This window comes from Bubalus kerabau, chromosome 2 (assembly GCF_029407905.1).
Source record: "Bubalus kerabau isolate K-KA32 ecotype Philippines breed swamp buffalo chromosome 2, PCC_UOA_SB_1v2, whole genome shotgun sequence".
NCBI classification, from domain to species: Eukaryota; Metazoa; Chordata; class Mammalia; order Artiodactyla; family Bovidae; genus Bubalus; species Bubalus kerabau.
In genome coordinates, this window is record NC_073625.1 from 174,760,783 (window position 1) to 174,784,920 (window position 24,138).

General features: G+C 42.9%; 1 protein-coding gene across 1 annotated transcript in view; it reads right to left on the bottom strand.

Moving 5' to 3' along the window:
• Nucleotides 1–24,138, bottom strand: part of CLSTN2 (calsyntenin 2) — a 727,708-nt gene that overhangs the window by 158,314 nt on the left and 545,256 nt on the right. Inside the window, exons 3-5 of the mRNA XM_055569528.1 lie at nucleotides 21,239–21,434; nucleotides 19,659–19,867; nucleotides 12,786–12,935 (exon numbers count right to left, since the gene is read on the bottom strand). Of these exons, the coding sequence (XP_055425503.1) occupies nucleotides 12,786–12,935; nucleotides 19,659–19,867; nucleotides 21,239–21,434 (555 nt within the window). The remainder of the gene's footprint in view (nucleotides 1–12,785; nucleotides 12,936–19,658; nucleotides 19,868–21,238; nucleotides 21,435–24,138) is intronic.

The following is a 24,138-nucleotide window of genomic DNA, read 5'->3' on the forward strand; positions in this document are numbered from 1 at the left end:
CATCTGCTGGATCATCAAAAAAGCAAGAGAATTCCAGAAAAACATCCACTTCTGCTTTATTGACTACACCAAAGCCTTTGACTGTGTGCACCACAACAAACTGTGGAAAATTCTTAAAGAGATGGGAATACCAGACCACCTGACCTGCCTCCTGAGAAATCTGTATGCAGGTCAAGAAGCAACAGTTAGAACTGGACATGGGGAGGAGGAGCCAAGATGGCGGAGGAGTAGGACGGGGAGAACACTTTCTCCCCCACAAATTCATCAAAAGAGCATTTAAACATCGAGTAAATTCCACAAAACAACTTCCGAATGCCGGCAGAGGACATCAGGCACCCAGAAAAGCAGCCCAACTCTTCGAAAGGAGGTAGGAAATAATATAAAAGACAAAAAAAGAGACAAAAGAGGGAGGGACGGAGTTCCGTCCCGGGAAGGGAGTCTTAAAAAGAGAGAAGTTTCCAAACACCAGGAAACCCTCTCACTGCCGAATCTGTGCCGAGCTTTGGAAGCACAGAGGGCAACATAAAAGGGAGGGGAAAAAAAAAAATAAACAATTAAAAATCGCGGATTGTGAGCCCTACGGGAACTCCCCCAGCGGAGAAGCAGCGCAGACGCCTGCACACGGCATTAGCAAGCGGGGGCTGGGCAGGGAAGCGCGGCGCGGGCTGTGTCCCTTAGAGTAAGAATCGGCCGAATGTCCTGAGCGCTATCTGAGCGAAATAATTTGGGCTAGCAAACCAGACTGTGGGATATCTACCACGCGAAAAGCCAGCCCTAACCTAAGACACCGCCAGGCCCGCGCACAGAACAAAGGACTGAACAGAGATAGCCGGCTGCAGACCTCCCCCTCCGGTGACAGGCAACCAGAGCCGGAAGGGGGCAATCGCAGCCCCAGAGAGACACTATCTATAAAACTGTAAGCAGGCTTCTTTGCTAACTAAAACTTCTTGGGGGTCTGGACGGTCAACATCTGCCTGAGAAGGTGCGCCGGTTTTACACCCAGATAACCGAGTGGCGGGGAGGCGATAAGTCGCAGCATTGGCGCCCGCCAAGCACCTCATCGCCTGAGCTGCTCGACCTGGGAAGAACACAAAACGCAGGCCCAACCGAGTCTGCGCCTCTGAGGACTACCCGAGTGCCTGAACCTGAGCGGCTTGGACCTGGGAGCTCAGTCCAGGCCCGGCCTCTGATTGTTCCCGGCAGAACAACCTAGAGCCCAAGCAGTGTGGGCAGGGAGGTTACACGCGCCGTGAGCGGGGGCAGACCCAGTGTGGCCGAGGCACTTCGAGCGCACGCCAGTGTTATCTGTTTGCAGCATCCCTCCCTCCCTCCCCACAGCGCGGCTGAACAAGTGAGCCTAAATTAAAAAAAAAAAAAAAAAAAAAATAGGGTCCTCCACCGTCCCCTTTGTGTCAGGGCGGGAACCAGACACTGAAGAGACCAGCAAACAGAAGAAGCTCTAACAGAGGGAAACGCCTTGGAAGCTACAGGCCATAGATTAAAACCCTGTGGTTACTACGGATTACATAGGAAGGGGCCTATAGATCTTGAGAAATATAAGTCGGACTAAGGAACTGCCAAAAATGAACTGAACCCACAATACTCACAACAAAACCAGAGAAAGACCTAGATATATTTTTACTATTTTTACGATCAATCTTTCTTTCTTTTTTTTTTTTTTAATTAAAAAAAAAATTTTTTTAAGTCCTCTATTGTCCTTTAATTTTCACTTTTATAACTATTACTTTGCAAAAAAAAAAAAAGACCCTATTTTTTTTTTTTTTTTCTTCTTCAGCAAACTTCATATATATATTTTATAATTTTTTGACCGTGGTTTTTTTTTTTTTTTTTTTTTTTTTCTTTTTTCTTTTTCTTCTTTTCTTTAACATTGCATTTTTGAAATTCCAAACTCTACTCTAGATTTTTAATTTTAGCCTTTTGATATATGTTATCAATTTTGTACCTATAGTTTTTTTCATAATTGCTGTGACTTTTTTTTTTTTCCTCTGTTTCTTTCTCTTCTTCTTTTATATAACATCGTATATCTGCAATTCCAAACTCTACTCAAGATTTTTAATTTATGCTTTTTGGTATTTGATATCAATTTTGTACCTGTATTTTCTTTATAATTTTTGCGACATTGTTTTTGTTGGTTTGTTTGTTTTCTCTCTTTATTTTTCTTCTTCTTCTTCTTTTTTTTTTTTTTTTTTTTTTTTTTAACGTTGTATTTTTGAAATTCCAAACTCTACTCTGGATTTTTAATTTTTGCTGTTTGGTATTAGTTATCAATTTTGTACCTGTAGTTTCTTTATTACTTTCACGACCTTGTTTGTTTTTCTTTGTTCGTTTTTTCTCTCTTTCTTTTCCTTCTCCTTTTCATTAACATCGCATTTTTGAAATTCCAAACTCTACTCTAATTTCTAATTTTTGTTTTTATGTATTTGTTACCAATTTTGTACCTTTAAGAACCCAATCTTCAGGACCCATTTTTCACTAGTGTACGAGATTACTGGCTTGACTGCTCTCTCTCCCTTTGGACTCTCCATTTTCTCCACCAGGTCACCTGTATCTCCTCCCTAACCCCTCTCTACTCTACCCAACTCTGTGAATTTCTGTGTGTTCCAGACAATGGAGAACACTTAAGGAACTGATTACTGGCTGGATCTGTCTCCCGCCTTTTCATTTCCCCCTTTTATCCTTCTGGCCACCTCTGTCTCCTGCCTCCTTCTTCTCTTCCCTGTATAACTCCGTGAACATCTCTGAGTGGTCCAGTTGTGGAGCGCACATAAGGAAGTGACTACTGGCTAGCCCACTCGCTCCACTATTGATTCCACCTCATCTCATTTGGGTCACCTCTAACTCCCTCCTCCCTCTTCTCTTCTCCATGTAACGCTGTGAACCTCTCTGAGTGACCCTCACAGTAGAGAAACTTTTCATCTTTAACGTAGATGTTTTATCAGTGGTGCTGGATAGAAGGAGAAGTTTTGAAACTACTGTAAAATTAAGACCGATAACTGGAAGTAGGAGGCTTAAGTCCAATCCCTGACTCCAGGGAACTCCTGACTCCAAGGAACATTAATTGACAGGAGCTCATCAAACGCCTCCATACCGACACTGAAACCAAGCACCACACAAGGGCCAACAAGTTCCAGGGAAAGACATAACAAGCAAATTCTCCAGCAACAAAGGAACACAGCCCTGAGCTTCAAGATACAGGCTGCCCAAAGTCACCCCAAAACCATAGACATCTCATAACTCATTACTGGACATTTCATTACACTCCAGAGAGAAGAAATACAGCTCCATCCACCAGAACATCGACACAAGCTTCCCTAACCAGGAAACCTTGACAAGCCACCTGTACAAACCCACACACAGCGAGGAAACGCCACAATAAAGAGAACTCCACAAACTGCCAGAATACAGAAAGGACACCCCAAACTCAGCAATTTAAACAAGATGAAGAGACAGAGGAATAGCCAGCAGATAAAGGAACAGGATAAATGCCCACCAAACCAAACCAAAGAGGAAGAGATAGGGAATCTACCTGATAAAGAATTCCGAATAATGATAGTGAAATTGATCCAAAATCTTGAAATTAAAATGGAATCACAGATAAATAGCTTGGAGGCAAGGATTGAGAAGATGCAAGAAAGGTTTAACAAGGACTTAGAAGAAATAAAAAAGAGTCAATATATAATGAATAATGCAATAAGTGAAATTAAAAACACTCTGGAGGCAACAAATAGTAGAATAACAGAGGCAGAAGATAGGATTAGTGAATTAGAAGATAGAATGGTAGAAATAAATGAATCAGAGAGGATAAAAGAAAAACGAATTAAAAGAAATGAGGACAATCTCAGAGACCTCCAGGACAATATTAAACGCTACAACATTCGAATCATAGGGGTCCCAGAAGAAGAAGACAAAAAGAAAGACCATGAGAAAATACTTGAGGAGATAATAGTTGAAAACTTCCCTAAAATGGGGAAGGAAATAATCACCCAAGTCCAAGAAACCCAGAGAGTCCCAAATAGGATAAACCCAAGGCGAAACACCCCAAGACACATAGTAATCAAATTAACAAAGATCAAACACAAAGAACAAATATTAAAAGCAGCAAGGGAAAAACAACAAACAACACACAAGGGAATTCCCATAAGGATAACAGCTGATCTTTCAATAGAAACTCTTCAAGCCAGGAGGGAATGGCAAGACATACTTAAAATGATGAAAGAAAATAATCTACAGCCCAGATTATTGTACCCAGCAAGGATCTCATTCAAGTATGAAGGAGAAATCAAAAGCTTTTCAGACAAGCAAAAGCTGAGAGAATTCTGCACCACCAAACCAGCTCTCCAACAAATACTAAAGGATATTCTCTAGACAGGAAACACAAAAATTGTGTATAAATTCGAACCCAAAACAATAAAGTAAATGGCAACGGGGTCATACTTATCAGTAATTACCTTAAACGTAAATGGGTTGAATGCCCCAACCAAAAGACAAAGACTGGCTGAATGGATACAAAAACAAGACCCCTGCATATGTTGTCTACAAGAGACCCACCTCAAAACAGGGGACACATACAGACTGAAAGTGAAGGGCTGGAAAAAGATTTTCCATGCGAATAGGGACCAAAAGAAAGCAGGAGTAGCAATACTCATATCAGATAAAATAGACTTTAAAACAAAGACTGTGAAAAGAGACAAAGATGGTCACTACATAATGATCAAAGGATCAATCCAAGAAGAAGATATAACAATTATAAATATATATGCACCCAACACGGGAGCACCGCAGTATGTAAGACAAATGCTAACAAGTATGAAAGAAGAAATTAACAATAACACAATAATAGTGGGAGACTTTAATACCCCACTCACACCTATGGATAGATCAACTAAACAGAAAATTAACAAGGAAACACAAACTTTAAACGATACAATAGACCAGTTAGACCTAATTGATATCTATAGGACATTTCATCCCAAAACAATGAATTTCACCTTCTTCTCAAGCGCACATGGAACCTTCTCCAGGATAGATCACATCCTGGGCCATAAAGCTAGCCTTGGTAAATTCAAAAAAATAGAAATCATTCCAAGCATCTTTTCTGACCACAATGCAGTAAGATTAGATCTCAATTACAGGAGAAAAACTATTAAAAAATCCAACATATGGAGGCTGAACAACACGCTGCTGAATAACCAACAAATCACAGAAGAAATCAAAAAAGAAATCAAAATTTGCATAGAAACGAATGAAAATGAAAACACAACAACCCAAAACCTGTGGGACACGGTAAAAGCAGTCCTAAGGGGAAAGTTCATAGCAATACAGGCACACCTCAAGAAACAAGAAAAAAGTCAAATAAATAACCTAACTCTACACCTAAAGCAACTAGAAAAGGAAGAAATGAAGAACCCCAGGGTTAGTAGAAGGAAAGAAATCTTAAAAATTAGAGCAGAAATAAATGCAAAAGAAACAAAAGAGACCATAGCAAAAATCAACAAAACCAAAAGCTGGTTCTTTGAAAGGATAAATAAAATTGACAAACCATTAGCCAGACTCATCAAGAAACAAAGGGAGAAAAATCAAATCAATAAAATTAGAAATGAAAATGGAGAGATCACAACAGACAACACAGAAATACAAAGGATCATAAGAGACTACTATCAACAATTATATGCCAATAAAATGGACAACGTGGAAGAAATGGACAAATTCTTAGAAAAGTACAACTTTCCAAAACTCGATCAGGAAGAAATAGAAAATCTTAACAGACCCATCACAAGCACGGAAATTGAAACTGTAATCAAAAATCTTCCAGCAAACAAAAGCCCAGGTCCAGACGGCTTCACAGCTGAATTCTACCAAAAATTTAGAGAAGAGCTAACACCTATCCTGCTCAAACTCTTCCAGAAAATTGCAGAGGATGGTAAACTTCCAAACTCATTCTATGAGGCCACCATCACCCTAATACCAAAACCTGACAAAGATCCCACAAAAAAAGAAAACTACAGGCCAATATCACTGATGAACATAGATGCAAAAATCCTTAACAAAATTCTAGCAATCAGAATCCAACAACACATTAAAAAGATCATACACCATGACCAAGTGGGCTTTATCCCAGGGATGCAAGGATTCTTCAATATCCGCAAATCAATCAATGTAATACACCACATTAACAAATTGAAAAATAAAAACCATATGATTATCTCAATAGATGCAGAGAAAGCCTTTGACAAAATTCAACATCCATTTATGATCAAAACTCTCCAGAAAGGAGGAATAGAAGGAACCTACCTCAACATAATCAAAGCTATATATGACAAACCCACAGCAAACATTATCCTCAATGGTGAAAAATTGAAAGCATTTCCTCTAAAGTCAGGAACAAGACAAGGGTGCCCACTTTCACCATTACTATTCAACATAGTTTTGGAAGTTTTGGCCACAGCAATCAGAGCAGAAAAAGAAATAAAAGGAATCCAAATTGGAAAAGAAGAAGTAAAGCTCTCACTGTTTGCAGATGACATGATCCTCTACATAGAAAACCCTAAAGACTCCACCAGAAAATTACTAGAACTAATCAATGACTATAGTAAAGTTGCAGGATATAAAATCAACACACAGAAATCCCTTGCATCCCTATACACTAATAATGAGAAAACAGAAAGAGAAATTAAGGAAACAATTCCATTCACCATTGCAACGGAAAGAATAAAATACTTAGGAATATATCTACCTAAAGAATCTAAAGACCTATATATAGAAAACTATAAAACACTGGTGAAAGAAATCAAAGAGGACACTAACAGATGGAGAAATATACCATGTTCATGGATTGGAAGAATCAATGTAGTGAAAATGAGTATACTACCCAAAGCAATCTATAGATTCAATGCAATCCCTATCAAGCTACCAACAGCATTCTTCACAGAGCTAGAACAAATAATTTCACAATTTGTATGGAAAAACAAAAAACCTCGAATAGCCAAAGCAATCTTGAGAAAGAAGAATGGAACTGGAGGAATCCACCTACCTGACTTCAGGCTCTACTACAAAGCCACAGTTATCAAGACAGTATGGTACTGGCACAAAGACAGAAATATAGATCAATGGAACAAAATAGAAAGCCCAGAGATAAATCCACGCACATATGGACACCTTATCTTCGACAAAGGAGGCAAGAATATACAATGGATTAAAGACAATCTCTTTAACAAGTGGTGCTGGGAACTCTGGTCAACCACTTGTAAAAGAATGAAACTAGAACACTTTCTAACACCATACACAAAAATAAACTCAAAATGGATTAAAGATCTAAACGTAAGACCAGAAACTATAAAACTCCTAGAGGAGAACATAGGCAAAACACTCTCTGACATACATCACAGCAGGATCCTCTATGACCCACCTCCCAGAATATTGGAAATAAAAGCAAAAATAAACAAATGGGACCTAATTAACCTTAAAAGCTTCTGCACATCAAAGGAAACTATTAGCAAGGTGAAAAGACAGCCTTCAGAATGGGAGAAGATAATAGCAAATGAAGCAACTGACAAACAACTAATCTCGAGAATATACAAGCAACTCCTACAGCTCAACTCCAGAAAAATAAATGACCCAATCAAAAAATGGGCCAAAGAACTAAATAGACATTTCTCCAAAGAAGACATAAAGATGGCTAACAAACACATGAAAAGATGCTCAACATCACTCATTATCAGAGAAATGCAAATCAAAACCACTATGAGGTACCATTTCACACCAGTCAGAATGGCTGCGATCCAAAAGTCTACAAGTAATAAATGCTGGAGAGGGTGTGGAGAAAAGGGAACCCTCTTACACTGTTGGTGGGAATGCAAACTAGTGCAGCCACTATGGAGAACAGTGTGGAGATTCCTTAAAAAACTGGAAATAGACATGCCTTATGATCCAGCAATCCCACTGCTGGGCATACACACTGAGAAAACCAGAAGGGAAAGAGACACGAGTACCCCAATGTTCATCGCAGCACTGTTTATAATAGCCAGGACATGGAAGCAACCTAGATGTCCATCAGCAGATGAATGGATAAGAAAGCAGTGGTACATATACACAATGGAGTATTATTCAGCCATTAAAAAGAATACATTTGAATCAGTTCTAATGAGGTGGATGAAACTGGAGCCTATTATACAGAGTGAAGTAAGCCAGAAAGAAAAACACCAATACAGTATACTAACGCATATATATGGAATTTAGAAAGATGGTAACAATAACCCTGTGTACGAGACAGCAAAAGAGACACTGATGTATAGAACAGTCTTATGGACTCTGTGGGAGAGGGAGAGGGTGGGAAGATTTGGGAGAATGGCATTGAAACATGTGTAACATCATGTATGAAATGAGTTGCCAGTCCAGGTTCGATGCACGATACTGGAAGCTTGGGGCTGGTGCACTGGGACGACCCAGAGGGATGGAATGGGGAGGGAGGAGGGAGGAGGGTTCAGGATGGGGAACACATGTATACCTGTGGCGGATTCATTTTGATATTTGGCAAATCTAATACAGTTATGTAAAGTTTAAAAATAAAATAAAATTAAAAAAAAAAAAAAAAAAAAAAAAAAAGAACTGGACATGGAACAACAGACTGGTTCCAAATTGGGAAAGGAGTACGTCAAGGCTGTATATTGTCACCCTGCTTATTTAACTTACATGCAGAGTTCAGTTCAGTTCAGTCGCTCAGTTGTGTCCTATTCTTTGCGACCCCATGAATCGCAGCACGCCAGGCCTCCCTGTCCATCACCAACTCCCGGAGTTCACTCAAACTCACGTCCATCGAGTCGGTGATGCCATCTAGCCATCTCATCCTCTGTCGTCCCCTTCTCCTCCTGCCCCCAATCCCTCCCAGCATCAGAGTCTTTTCCAATGAGTCAACTCTTCACATGAGGTGGCCAAAGTACTGGAGTTTCAGCTTTGGCATCATTCCCTCCAAAGAAATCCCAAGGCTGATCTCCTTCAGAATGGACTGGTTGGATCTCCTTGCGGTCCAAGGGACTCTCAAGAGTCTTCTCCAACACCACAGTTCAAAAGCATCAATTCTTTGGTGCTCAGCCTTCTTCACAGTCCAACTCTCACATCCATACATGACCACTGGAAAAACCACAGCCTTGACCAGATGGACCTTTGTTGGCAAAGTAATGTCTCTGCTTTTGAATATGCTATCTAGGTTGGACATAACTTTCCTTCCAAGGAGTAAGCATCTTTTAATTTTATGGCTGCAGTCACCATCTGCAGTGATTTGGGAGCCCCCCAAAATTAAAGTCTGACACTGTTTCCACTGTTTCTCCATCTATTTCCCATGAAGTGATGGGACCGGATACCATGATCTTCGTTTTCTGAATGTTGAGCTTTAAGCCAACTTTTTCACTCTCCACTTTCACTTTCATCAAGAGGCTTTTGAGTTCCTCTTCACTTTCTGCCATAAGGGTGGTGTGATCTGCATATCTGAGGTGATTGATATTTCTCCCAGCAATCTTGATTCCAGCTTGTGTTTCTTCCAGTCCAGCGTTTCTCATGATGTACTCTGCATAGAAGTTAAATAAGCAGGGTGATAATATACAGCCTTGACGTACTCCTTTTCCTGTTTGGAACCAGTCTGTTGTTCCATGTCCAGTTCTAACTGTTGCTTCCTGACCTGCATACAGATTTCTCAGGAGGCAGGTCAGGTGGTCTGGTATTCCCATCTCTTTCAAAATTTTCCAGTTTATTGTGATCCACACAGTCAAAGGTTTTGGCATAGTCAATAAAGCAGAAATAGATATTTTTCTGGAACTCTCTTGCTTTTTCCATGATCCAGCGGATGTGGGCAATTTGATCTCTGGTTCCTCTGCCTTTTCTAAAACCAGCTCGAACATCAGGAAGTTCATGGTTCACGTATTGCTGAAGCCTGGCTTGGAGAATTTTGAGCATTACTTTACTAGTGTGTGAGATGAGTGCAATTGTGCAGTAGTTTGAGCATTCTTTGGCATTGCCTTTCTTTGGGATTGGAATGAAAACTGACCTTTTCCAGTCCTGTGGCCACTGCTGAGTTTTCCAAATTTGCTGGCATATTGAGTGCAGCACTTTCACAGCATCATCTTTCAGGATTTGGAATAGCTCAACTGGAATTCCATCACCTCCACTAGCTTTGTTTGTAATGATGCTTTCTAAGGCCCACTGGACTTCACATTCCAGGATGTCTGGCTCTAGGTGAGTGATCACACCATCGTGATTATCTTGTTCTTGAAGATCTTTTTTGTACAGTTCTTCTGTGTATTCTTGCCACATCTTCTTAATATCTTCTGCTTCTGTTAGGTCCCTACCATTTCTGTCCTTTATTGAGCCCATCTTTGCATGAAATTTTCCCTTGGTATCTCTAATTTTCTTGAAGAGGTCTCTAGTCTTTCCCATTCTGTTGTTTTCCTCTATTTCTTTGCATTGATTGCTGAGGAAGGCTTTCTTATCTCTTCTTGCTATTCTTGGGAACTCTGCATTCAGATGCTTATATCTTTGCTTTTCTCCTTTGCTTTTTGCTTCTCTTCTTTTCACAGCTATTTGTAAGTCCTCCCCAGACAGCCATTTTGCTTTTTTGCATTTCTTTTCCATGGGGATGGTCTTGATCCGTGTCTCCTGTACAATGTCATGAACCTCATTCCATAGTTCATCAGGCACTCTATGTATCAGATCTAGGCCGTTAAATCTATTTCCCACTTCCACTGTATAATCATAAGGGATTTGATTTAGTACATCATGTGAAATGCCAGGCTGGATAAAGCACAAGCTGGAATCAAGATTGCCGGGAGAAGTATCAGTAACCTCAGATATGCAGATGATACCACCCTTATGGCAGAAAGTGAAGAGAAACTGAAAAGCCTCTTGATGAAAGTGAAAGAGGAGAGTGAAAAAGTTGGCTTAAACTCAACATTCAGAAAACGAAGATCATGGCATCTGGTCCCATCACTCCATGGCAAGTAGATGGGGAAATAATGGAAACAGTGAGATACTTTATATTCTTGGACTCCAAAATCACTGCAGATGGTGACTGCAGCCATGAAATTAAAAGGCGCTTGCTCCTTGGAAGGAAAGCTATGACCAACCTAGACAGCATATTAAAATGCAGAGCTATTACTTTACTGAAAATAATCCGTCTAGTTAAAGCTACGGTTTTTCCAGTAGTCATGTATGCATGTGAGAGTTGAACTATAAAGAAAGCTGTGCACAGAAGAATTGATGCTTTTGAACTGTGGTGTTGGAGAAGACTCTTGAGTGTCCCTTGGACTGCAAAGAGATCCAACTAGTCCATCCTAAAGGAAATCAGTCCTTAATATTCATTGGAATTACTGATACTGAAGCTGAAACTCCAATACTCTGGCCACTTGATGTGAAGAACTGACTCATTGCAAAAGACCATGATGCTGGGAAAGATTGAAAGTGGGAGGAGAAGAGGCTGACAGAGAATGAGATGGTTGGATGGCATCACTGACTCGATGGACGGTGATGTTTGAGTAAGCTCCACAAGATGGTGATGGACAGGGAAGCCTGGTGTGCTGCAGTCCATGAGGTTGCAAAGGGTCAGACATGACTGAGCGACTGAACTGACTAACTAATGGGACCAGGAAGCTGAACAATGAAAGATACAGAGAGACATAGATAGATAAAGAGGTAGTATTTAACAGGGGCTTTAAAGACATATGAAGGGAAGGCAACAGACAAAGGCCATGAGGCAGAGAAGTCCATGGAACACCGTGAGTTATCAGTAAGCAGAAGCTGCAGCAGCAGCAGCAACCAAATGGCAGCACAGAGATGACTCCAGCATCCCTGCCCAGCCAGCAGAACTACTGATGTTACCACTAGAACTCTTGTTACTCCATATACTGTTCAGTCCTCTGTGAGCTCCTTCTCTGCACTGGCCTTTGCATCCTTATTTCTCCTTGAAAGTGAAAGTGAAAGTGAAGTCGCTCAGTCGTGTCCGAGTCTTTGTGATCCCATGGACGGTAGCCTACCAGGCTCCGTGGTCCATGGGATTTTCCAGGCAAGAATACTGGAGTGGGCTGCCATTTCCTTCTCCAGAGGATCTTCCCAGCCCAGGGATCCAACCCAGGTCTCCTGCATTGCAGACAGACGCTTTGCCGTCTGAGCCACTAGGAAAGCTTATTTCTCCTTAGTTCATTGCTATATCTCCATCACCTAAGAGTAAGCTGAACCTTCTATCTTTGTATCCTAAAAGAGGTAAACAAAAATCCACATCCGTCTTAGGCCATTGTGTCTCCACTGCCAGAGCCAATAGTTTAGAAACCTGCTAATGCAGAGGCTGTATTCTGGCTCTCCAACCTCTGCCTGTGTGCTCTCCGTGCAAGCCCAAGGAACACACAACCTTCCCTGGGTGCTGAGCAATGATCAAAACTTGAAACGCACTAGCAGCATGTAGGCTTTCCGGCACTTTCTCCTGAGCACTGTGGGATAATTACTATTGATTGGAAGATGTCATAAGACTTGAGAAAGGGCATCCTGGACAAACTGGGCACATGAGTTAGATGAGTTGCCTTGGACATTTTGAGCTGTACAGTGGGGGCAATATATCACCCAGGAGTTGTGAGAACAAATAGGCTACTCCATTTCTCACAGCAGACTGCCTGTGCTTTACAAACTCCTCTAGTGATACATTGTGATGATCAGAAGGCAGGTGCAGCCCCTCCGAGACACATGGCCAAGCTGCCTTCAGCCGACAAATCTGACAAGAGCAGGCCCACCTTGCCAGCCAGGCTTGCAAACTGGCTTCACGTCCACCTGTACCAGGGTGTCCTGCGCTGCTGGCTTCTGTCCGCAGTCATAGGCGGTTACTAGGATCTCATACTGGTGCTGCTTGTCATAGCTCAGCTTCTCCGTGTTTCTGACGTTGCCTGAGGACAGAGGGACATTGAAAATAATTTCAGATCAAGTGAACCAAGTTGCAGTTCTTCAAAATCCCTTCTGCCCTCCTCCAGCCTTCACCAGAATAAAATGTTCCCTTTTCCTATCTCTTTATAAAAGCTAGGGCACGTAGGGAGCATGGCTTCCACATGTGGCCTGCTTGATCCTTAGTGGCAGAGTTCTAGGAACTGCTGGCTGGAGCCACTCCAGCTGTGGGACAGAACTGGCAGGGAATTCTGTGCACACATCTGGAACCCAAGTGGTTGTATTAAGTACGGGGTTGTCAGAATACCACCCTAAACTACGCCCATGTGGCTATGTCCCTGATACAGGGTGTCGTGTGCTCATGTTACAGGAAATCTCTGGGAAAAAGATGGAATTCAGAAACTCCTCAACATGTATTTTTTTTTTTAACATCTGGGCTCTTCGCCAGGAACATGCACTGCCTCTTCTCACATTATTTTGCTACCAAATAAGAAGTAAAATCAATAAGAGAAGACGTGTGACCTCTCTTCTGAAAGCTACACAGAATAATAGATTCCTTGCCCCGGTGGCAAAGACATTTTTCTTCTCCAAGAGAGATCAGATATTGTTTCTGAGCCATTTGTGTGTTTTTGTTCCCGTGGGTTTGATACAATGGTTCAGAAATATTTGACAATTAATGAGCAAACTTTTATTTGACTATTTTTGCTGAAATACAATTTTGGTTTCAAAAATGAATCAAGGCCTGATGCGCATTTAATTCTTTTAACTGTTTGATTCCCAGAGATTAAAGTCTTCCTTTCAGAAGAATAATTTCATTCTGGCTTTTCTTTTCCAGTGAAAATTAGAGTTGACAGCAAATTAGAACTCAAATGATATCATCATCCTTTGCTAGAAGCAAAATCAAGAAGATGGAAATTAAAAAACAAATCAACAAGCAAATACACAAACATGGAATCACTGACTCAGGTATACAATTTCTGTGCAGCTTTGTTGAATTTTTTAAAAAATTATTAAATTTGCAACGTTGTGTTAATTTCTGCTGTACAGCAAAGTGACTCGGTTATACATACGTATTCTTTTGCATGTTCTTTTCCATTATGGCTTATCACAGGATATTGAATATAGTTCCCCGTGCTATACACTAGGACCATGTTGTTTATCCACCCTACATGTCCTAGTTTGCATCTGCTCATCCGGAACTCCCAGTCCTTCCCTCCCCCACACCCCCTCCCCCCGGCAACTACTAGTCTGTTCTCTATGACTGTGTGACTCAGCTATATATTTCAGTCTCAGCTCGGGGCCCTGCGCATGTGTGAAAGGGCTCAGTGTGGGGTTGGTAATATTCTCTGTGGCTTCTGTTAACAAACTAGTTCATGGTTATAGCCATCACAAGGGAGTACTTCTGCCAGGTGGAAGCGCTGTAATAGGACCATGAGAATATGCTTCAGCAATATCAAATTGAATTTTGAACAAAAAGTTTTATCTTTCTCTTTCTCTAAAGTTAAATGGCTCTCAAAAGATACACCTTGTAGAAGGGGAAGGCCCAGGGTTTACAGGCCCGTGTAACATTCAGCAGACCAACACTATTGATTGTGGGAGAAAAAGAAACACTCAAGACCGCAATCCTTGGCTCAATTTACCACAGCTCCACTTGAGTAAGAAGTCTTAATGAAACTGTCTGAGAAACTAACTTGCTTTCTCCACCACCACCAGTTTCACACAAGGGAGAATGGGTCTCAGATGATAGGATTTGGAGCATTAGGTAAACATGAGAGTATAATAATGTTGCCAATAGTTGTGGGGGAAGGGTTGTATTTGGCTAAGTCACACTTAAAAAAAATTTTTTTTTAAAGATCACAAAAAACCATCCTTTTGCTTTTGTGACAATTGTTATTATTCTCCCAACTGGTTAATGATTTCTCCTAGTCGCATCTTCTCAGGAGACCTGAGTCCACAGCTACCCCAGGTGAGCACTGATCTCTGTGAGTATTTCTCTGTTTCAAATGAACCTGGGAAGCTAACTCTCAAAGAACTATCAGTATCTACCATGTGTCACAGTGAAAGTATTTTTTGAAAACTCAGCTGGGGCGGTGGATGCAATGAGACAAGTGCATTGACCTACACCCTCCTTCTGCCGGAATTTAAATTGGAGCAGCCGTTTTGGAAAGCCACACAGGTTGGTCACTTTGCAACTGCTCATACCTTTTGGCCAAGTCATTTCACATCTAAAAACTGACTCCAGGAAAATGATACAAATTGCAAACCAACAAATATGTTCATTTAAGCATTATTTATTATTAAAACATTGAAAAAGAGTAAAGAAACTGGATGCCCAATCATCAGGAGACAAGCTAAGCCTGAATCTCTGCTTAGATGGACTGCTCTTCACAGTAAAGTATTAATTATGAACTGTTTTACGGATGGAAAAAATCTGTACAATTAAATGATAAATGAAAAAGGGAAAGTGTGGCCTTACTTTTGTTTCAAAACTTCATGGAAAAAGTGCTAGCAAAATGTCAGTGGTAGTTCTCTTTGGTGGGATTACAAAAGTGACTTCTTCATACTTTTCTATGCTGCCCAGTTTCCCACCAGGGGCGAGCAGTTCCTCTTTTATTCAGGTGGAAGGGAAGTATGTTCACGTACTTGGAGATAAGCAGACTTGGGCTCACACCGCACTCTTAGGTGGCCAAGGGCCCTGACTCTCCAGGGAAGCCTGCAGAGGGCTCAGCAGAGGCTGTGTGAAACCAACCACTGCTTGGAGGGTACGAAAGCCTGCTGAGTGGAGGCAGGTGTCCCGGTGAGCCCTGCACCTCCCTGTGCGGTCATCCCCACCCCTGGCTGAGTGCTTGCTCTGTGCCGACAGTCTGAGGAGTGCCTTGTGAGATCCGCCCTCTCATACAGGCACAGTATTTATTTATTTGTCTATTTCAGCTGCGCTGGTCTTCACTGTGGTGCTCAGGCTTTCTCTATTTGTGGCTAATGTGGGCTTCTCCAGCTGCGCTATGCAGGATTAGCTGCCCCACAATATGTGGGATCTTAGTTCCCTGACCAGGGATTTAACCGTGTCTCCAGCACTGGAAGGCTGATTCTTAATAACTAGACCACCAGGGAAGTCCCTCAGGCACAGTATTTAATTCCCATTTTACAATGAAAATCTGACATCAAGTTTAAGTAATTATCAAGGATCGCCTTCTTTCCCTCTCTCTCACAGTGGTGGGCAGAGGAATAAGATGAAACTTTGTATTTTTGAACTTAAATGCCATTGTCATACATTCCTGTCAAGTATCACTGAGGACAGTGATAATATCACTGGTGAAAAAGCTTTGGGATCAACATTCAGGGGACCTGGCTCCAGTCCCCACTCTACCAGCTCTTTACTCTTTAGGAATCAGTTTTTCCATCAGTTCAACGAAGTGAGGATCTACAACCTACCAATCTGAGAGAGACTAGTCAAGTGCTAGAAGATACAGGGGACCGGAAGCCATCTGAAACGGATCCAGAATATCCCAAGAGGTGGCAATGCCACCAACTTAGTTACCTGCTCATAATTTCAGCTTGAAAATCCATGGGGAGTGCGTAACCTTCATGTCCTAGTCACCCAGGCAAGTATCTGATAATCATGGTGTCATGAATGGAATACTCTCTATGCCAGGTACCCTGCTAACTTCATCCACAGGCACTGCCTCTCCTCGAGGCCTCACTGCTACCCCCATATCTCAGGGGAGGAATTCAAGGGAAGGGAGGCCTAGGACCCCTGGTTGGAAGAGGTTGATTCTTGCGTTCAGACAGGTCAAATCACTTCCATGTCATCTATCTTCCCTGATGCCCTGTTTCCCTTCTTTCCCCCACAAGCAAAGAGTCTGGCAGGTGGAAGGGCCCCAGAGCCATCTCCCTAAAGTCCTGGGGCCTGAATGAGTGGACCCCAACTCAGCAGTACTTTTTCTAATATGCATGTGAAGAACTTCTTCAAGGAGCTGGGAAGGTCGCTGGGAGAAGTGATGGATAAGGGCCAACTGGAAAGCTCATTAGAATGGGAGCTGCTTCTGTGTCTGCCCTGAGGTCCTGTCTTCATTAATGGAGAACTGCTTTTGTAAACCTTGCCGTCAAGGGCCCACAATCCCTGGGAGTACCCGCTCTCCTCTACATCTCAGGCTGTAAACCAACGTTGGAGGCAGAGGCCTGGCGAAGGACCATTACTCACTTTTAATGAGACAGCCAGGGAAATAAATTGGCATATGTTAGTGAAATGGCCCATCAAGGTGAGTAATTATCGTCATGGCTGGGGCAGTTTACCCTCTGATAAAGGAATTAGCATCTCCTCTCTCCCGGGGCTGTGGCTCTCCAGAACTAAGGCAGGAGGCCAAGGGCAGCTTGACCACTAGTTCTGGATGCCCTCCCCCCATCCAGTCCAGCTCTATAGCAAGGACTTGTCACTCCCCCAGTTCCAGAGCTCTCAGAGTCATAGACTTCACAGCTGACCATTGGAGACCAGAAAAATATAAAGCATTACTCTATATTTTATACAGTGGGGTGTGAGTGCCTGTGTGTGTGTGTGGTGGGGACAGATCAGCTACGTCACAGGGCCTTGTAGGAAAAGCTATCCAGAGCAGTTCTGGCAGGCTCTACAAATGAAATTACCTGCTTCTTAATCCTGAGCCAAACTTTAATTACAGTACAGTATTTTCTCCTTTACTTCCTCATGCACTGATTTTGTGTCCCACAGAATTAACCTCTAGTGAGTGATGCCCAGGTGTGTGACTGACACTGGCCATGTGTTTGAGCATCTTATAAGGAAATGTCTCTATTATCACGTTATCTGCTTTATGAATATTTGTTTCATCTTTCGAGACAGATGATAAACTCCTGGATGCCAAGGATGAGGGAATCTGCAACAATTCCCAGGATGCAGAGCACTCTGTTACAGGGTATGTTTCTCCCTGGTCTCAACATCAGGAAGCCTGGGAAGCACTGAAGATTTGCAAGCAGGTGACTGATGGTATTTCCCTCTAGGCACTGGCTACCAGTAGGCTCATGGCTAAGTCACTGCCTACCCCTGGGTCTGGTTCAGGGCACGCTTTGTGCACCATCTTCATCCCTGATGCTGCCTTTCTAGTTTTTTTTTTTTTAATTTTGCTAGATGGTAAGCTCCATGTGGGCAGGCCCGCTTATGCTATGACTTCCCTTCTCTCTCTATTCCCAGCTTCCAGACTGTGCCTGGCACTTAATAAACATTGACAGAGTGGATGAACCTCAGGTTATACAAAGTTTACATCTTTGAGCAGTTAAATCTTGTTTAAAATAAAATGAGGATAATATACATATGACCACACACTCATGCTAATAATGAAACAACATAGTTGGCAAATAATTATCATTTGATTAATATCAAATTATTGAGAGTTGAAATGGGCTGAGCTGCCTGGGCCTCTGCTTATGGTGTTTATACTGGAATGAGATTTAAAAATAATGCTGATGGGGAAATATCCAAATGGCTTTCTAAGTTTAGTTTGAGATTGGGGTATAGTGGGACGGGTCTTTCATTCCTCATTCCAATTAGGGGAGAAATTCTAAAAAAAACATTGGCAAGAATGGATAAAGATGATGTGGCACATATATACAATGGAATATTACTCAACCACAAAAGTGATGGAACTGTGCTGTTTGCAAAGACATGGATGGACCTAGAGACTGTTATATAGAGTGAAGCAAGTCAGAAAGAGAAAAACAAATACTGCATATTAATTCATATATGTGGAACCTGGAAAAATGACACAGATGACTATTTGCAAAACAGAAATAGAGGCACAAATGCAGAGAACAAGTGTATGGATACCAAGAGGGGAAGGAAGGGTGGGATGAACTGGGAGATTGGGATTGACATATATACACCACTATGTATAAAACAGATAACTAATTAGAGCCTACTGTATAGCACAGGGAACTCTACTCAATGCTCTGACCTAAATGGGAAGGAAATCCAAAGAAGAGGGGATATATGTACATGTGCAGGGGACTCACTTTGCTGTACAGCAGAAACTAACACAACATCGTAAAGCAACTATAATAAAAATTAAGAAACAAATCAAAAACCAAACAAAATTGGCAAGAGCTTTAAAGATTCCTATAGTTTAGAAAATCTACAGCTTAGAAGGTGTTTCCAAAATCTCCACCTGTTCTTTTAGTGTCTCTTTGGGAGCAGACGGTTTTGGTGCAGAAGTGATGCTACAGTTTGTTATATAGGAAACTAAGATGTGGCTGAGTTGATGGTATGGCTCACGCTTGAATGACAGCAGGAAAATTCTACCAGAAAACCAACCTGTCTTCGGCATCCAGATACACAGCATGAGTTCTATAGACTATTCACTAAAGAGGTTTACAAGGGATCTTGGGGTGTTTTGGAGAAGGGAATGGGAACCCACTCCAGTACTCTTACCTGGAGAATTCCATGGATAGAGGAGCCTGGCAGGCTACAGTCCATTGGGTCGCAAAGAGTCAGACACAACTGAGTGACTAACACTTTTACTTTAGACCTGACTGGGCTGCTAATTATGTGCTGCTAATCTAGTGCAGGGAATGTACCCAAGTTCTGGGTACAGAGCCTAGATCAGGGGTGGCAGGGAGGCATCACTTGGCCAAGTACATTCAGAGCCTGAACTTGGCCTTTCAGAGGGTTGGGGGGTGGAGCTGTTCCCTGCTCCCATCCACTGGGGTCCTCTAAGGACACTCACCATTCCTGTCGATGGCAAAAGGCACATCAGTTGTAACGATTTCATAGTTGCAAATCTGGCTGTACTGGGGGGAGCAGTCTTCGTCGATGGCCTCCACTTGCAGGATGCTGTCATAGATCTTGCCCTCCGTCACGATAGCCTTGTAGGCTGGCTCTTTGAAGGTGGGAGCAAACTCATTGACGTCCTTCACCTGGATATGGACCACAGCCCTAGGACAACACACAGGAAGGAAGAGAGACCAGTAATGAAAGAATTGCACCAGACTCCTGCACTTCCCATGGGCACTGATTCAGGTCCCAAGGCCACGAGAGTGGAGAAATCATGACAACTGGGTTGGCTGTTGTCTGAGGGCCCTGTCCTCCCCTCCACTGAGATGCCTCTGCCTGTCCTGCCCCAATCCTTCGAGATGAATTCACCCCAGAGAGATACCCCCCACCCAACTTCTTTGACCTTCCTTGTTACCCAGCTTTAGGCAACACATTTCCTCTAGAATTCAGTGCTCTCCAAGCTTTTTGGCACCAGGGACCAATTTCATGGAAGATAGTTTTTCCGTGGACCGGGGTTGGGGGGAGGGGATGGTTTCAAAATGATTCAATCACATTACATTTATTGTGCACTTTATTTCTATTATTATTGTTACATCAGCTCCACCTCAGATCACCAGGCATTAGATCCTGGAGGTTAGGAATCCCTGCATCTCTCTAGCTCATTTGTCCATTCATACTCCACTCAGTAAGAATTGAGCCACCCTTCAGTTCAGTTCAGTTCAGTAGCATCCGACTCTTTGCGACCCCGTGGACTGTAGCACGCCAGGCTTCCCTGTCCATCACCAACTCCCATACCTTGCTCAGACTCGTGTTCATCAAGTCAGTGATGCCATCCAACCATCTTATCCCCTATTGTCCCCTTCTCCTCCTGCCTTCAATCTTTCCCAGAATCAGGGTCTTTTCCAATGAGTCAGTTCTTCGCATCAGGTGGCCAAAGTATTGAGCCACTCTTACTCTGACCCAATTTGAGAGAGTTATAACCCCAAATGAGGCTTCCTTGGTGGCTCAGATGGTAAAGAATCTGCCTGCAATGCAGGAGAACAGGGTTCGATCCCTGGGTCAGGAAGATATCCTGGAGAATGAAATAGCAATGCACTCCAGTATTCTTGCCTGGAGAATTTCATGGACAGAGGAGCCTGGTGGGCTATAGTCCACGGGGTTGCAAAGAGTTGGACACAACTGAGCGACTACCACTTTCACACTCTATAACCCCTGAATGAAAGGCGCTGTGACCGACAGAAGCATATGGCCTGGCAGAAATCCAGGGAAAGGTTCCAACCAGTTCTGCAGGGATGGGTTGGATCATGAAAAGCTTCCTAGAGGAAGTGACAACTGACCTCAGTCCTGATAGTAAAATCAGAGTGTCTGCACGTGAAGCAGAGGGGTAGAAAGTGACCCTTGCTGATGCCTGCAGGGGCCTGTGGACCTAGCCAGCGGTCTGGCAGGCTGGAGCTTCAAGGAGTGATACGCATGCGTATCGAAACAGACAGCCAGGCAGGGGAGGGCAGCGGGGAGCTCCATCAGGTCACTCACTTGTGAGATTTCTTCCAGGCTGTCTCCCGGGGCCCCGTGCCACAGTCATAGGCCTGGATGATGAACGTGTACTCCTTCTGCAGCTCACAGTCAATGGGGCTCTTGGCACGGAGCCGGCCTTCTCCAGACGTCTTGTTGAGCACCACGGCCTCAAAGGGCAGCTCCTGGCCGTGTATCTTGAATGCACAGATTTCTCCTGCAGGGGGACAGAAGGAGAGAGAAAGCGTCTTAAGAACAGCCAGACTGCACACAGAGCTTCAACTGGACCAGACTTACAAACCCAAAAGCACTGGCCATTTCCCTCCACGCAGATAATTGTCAAGCTGGAAGCAGCCTTTAGGGAGCCAGTCCAACTTGTTCCTTTCTGGGATGGTAACATCGGAATGTCCCCCATCAAGTGCAGCTGGCAGAAAAAGCAAGGGGGTGGGGAGGGTGGTCATCACGCAGGGGAGCTGGCTGTTCATCCCAGTTTGCCAGTTTTCCTGGCAGGTTTCTCGCCTGCCCTCTGCCCAGAATGAGATTAAGGAATTTGACCACAGTCAAAAGACAAATGACTACAGAGGAAAGGAGAAAAAGGCCAAAGCTTTCACTGTCTTTTGTTCTGTGACAACATCCTCGATTCTTGGAAGTGTGCTCTGTGGAGCAGTGACCTGGGCATCCCTGGGGAGCTTGTTAGAATTACAGGCTCCTAGGACCTGGACCCTGGACCTCCTGAGTCAGGAGCTACATCTTTTTTATTTTTTTAGTATGTCCATTATATCTTTTTTTTTAAAGTATAGTTGAGTTATAATATTGTGTTAATTTCTGCTGTATAGCCAAGTGACTTAGTTATATATAAGTATATATGTATATACATTCTTTTTTATATTCTTCTGCATTACAGTTTATCACAGGATATTGAATATTGTTCCCTGTGCTATAGTAGAAACTTGTTTTTTTATCTATCCTATATACAAGAGTTTGCCTCTGATAACTTAATTGGGGTCCCCAGGTGACCTGTTTGCTCAGTCAGTGTGAGCAGCACTGCTCTGCTCTGCCCTTTACTCCTGGTTTAAGCACCCCACATTCCTGCAACCCCCTTCACGTCTCTCATCCACTACTTCTCTGTGGGGACTGGGACGGACACCACTCTGAGCTTGCCATTTTCTCTCCAAACAGTGGAGATGAGTCTATGTGAATTTCAGAATCCCCATGGAGCCTGAGAAACCACCTTCTTAAAGAACTGACCATGCTGTAAAATGAATGCATTTCTCTCCCTGAGCTGGGTTCATGTGTTATTATACCTTTTTCTCTGCATTAAAATGATAAAGCAATGAAAATATCTTCTTTACCTCAATTGGCAAATATTGACTTCTTGAACCCTGACTCTGAGCCCTGTAGTAAGTGTTCTGGAAAGTACTAAAGGTTTGAGACACATTCTCTCCCTGTGTTGAGGGAACTTATGGACTTGTTGGGGAGACAATGTGTAGATATCCAGAAGGACCATTCATAGTGCAAAGAGCTGGGTGAGCATCATGTGACATGGGCATCAAGGGGTCCAGGCTGCTGGTGAATAAAATGTAGTCTTGAGCCCAAGGGCCTGAGTCACGTTCCAGGTTTGCTACTTTCTAGCTGATTTAGTCAAATTATGTTGACTCGCTGGGTTTCAACTGTGTCATCAGTAACAGCACCAGGAGATGATGTTGCAGGGAGAGCATCTACCTGGCATGCCCCAGTCCTGGTCTGACACTGTCCCAGCTGCACTGCTGGGACCAGGGTGAGGTGCCTGCTGTATATACTTTAATGGGGTCCTCACATTCAGAGTGACCAGGCACCTGCCCAGCTGCTCCAAAGAACAGACACCATGAGAAGAAGGGATAACATGATTGCATGTCTGCTCTGCCCAGGCATCCAGCTTTGTACCCCCACCCAGGTGATCTGCTTTAATCATCCCAATAAACCTGCAAGGCAGACATTTTATACCAATTAGTACAAATTAACAACAAAAAGGATCAGAGAAGTTATTGCTTGCTCAAGGTCACAGAGTGAAAGTTGGTATAAACCCTGGATATGGCTGAGTCCTAACTCCACACCCTTTCTGCTTCACTGCACCATCTCCAAGCAGCCTTCTCAGAGGACCCCCACAGGAATTGCTCCTGGTAACATTCTAAAATCCTGTTCAAGCCTCACTCAGGAGAGAAAGCCCCCATTTTACATAGAGGAAGCATGCCCTGATCTCTTACTAACAATGTTTTCTGAGATGGCCAATCAATACCAATTTTACCTTTAGGCTTTTGTTTTTTATTATTTCATCGATCCTCAATTTCATTATGAACACTCCATTTTCACTACATTCCCTCCTGGCCATTTCTCAAATGTAGTCATGGAATAATGAACAAGACAGACAGTTTGTGGGCCAGGCTCTAACAAGAAGGTTGCTTCCCTTTTTGTCACTGTACTGCTTCTTGAACAAGACTAGGTCTACAGCCTTCAAGGCGGGAGAAGGGGTTTCATCCCATCCTCAAGTCTCATTTCTGCTCTGAATTGGCTGGGCTTGAAGAGATGGACTTCTGACATGCCTGCCTTGAGACTCTATCTCAAGATCAATGCCAGTTACGGGAATACTAGCAGTAAATGTGCCCAGATTAGTTCTAGGGTATTCTCTGAAGTTCCCAACTATTGCCACAATTCTAAGACTCATTGGATCCTTTCTCTTTGAAAAGTCCAATTAAACTGAACGTGAATGAGGGCAATTCTCTGTTAGAGACACTCGATCTCATCTGGAGTAGTCCTCAAGGCTCAGAAATCCTGAACCAGAAGAAAGGAGAGGAAGGAGGAAAAGGCAAAGGAGGAAGGGGAGATCCAGACACAGGGGAGGCTGAGAAAAGTAAACCTCAGGGCCACATATTTTCATGGAACTA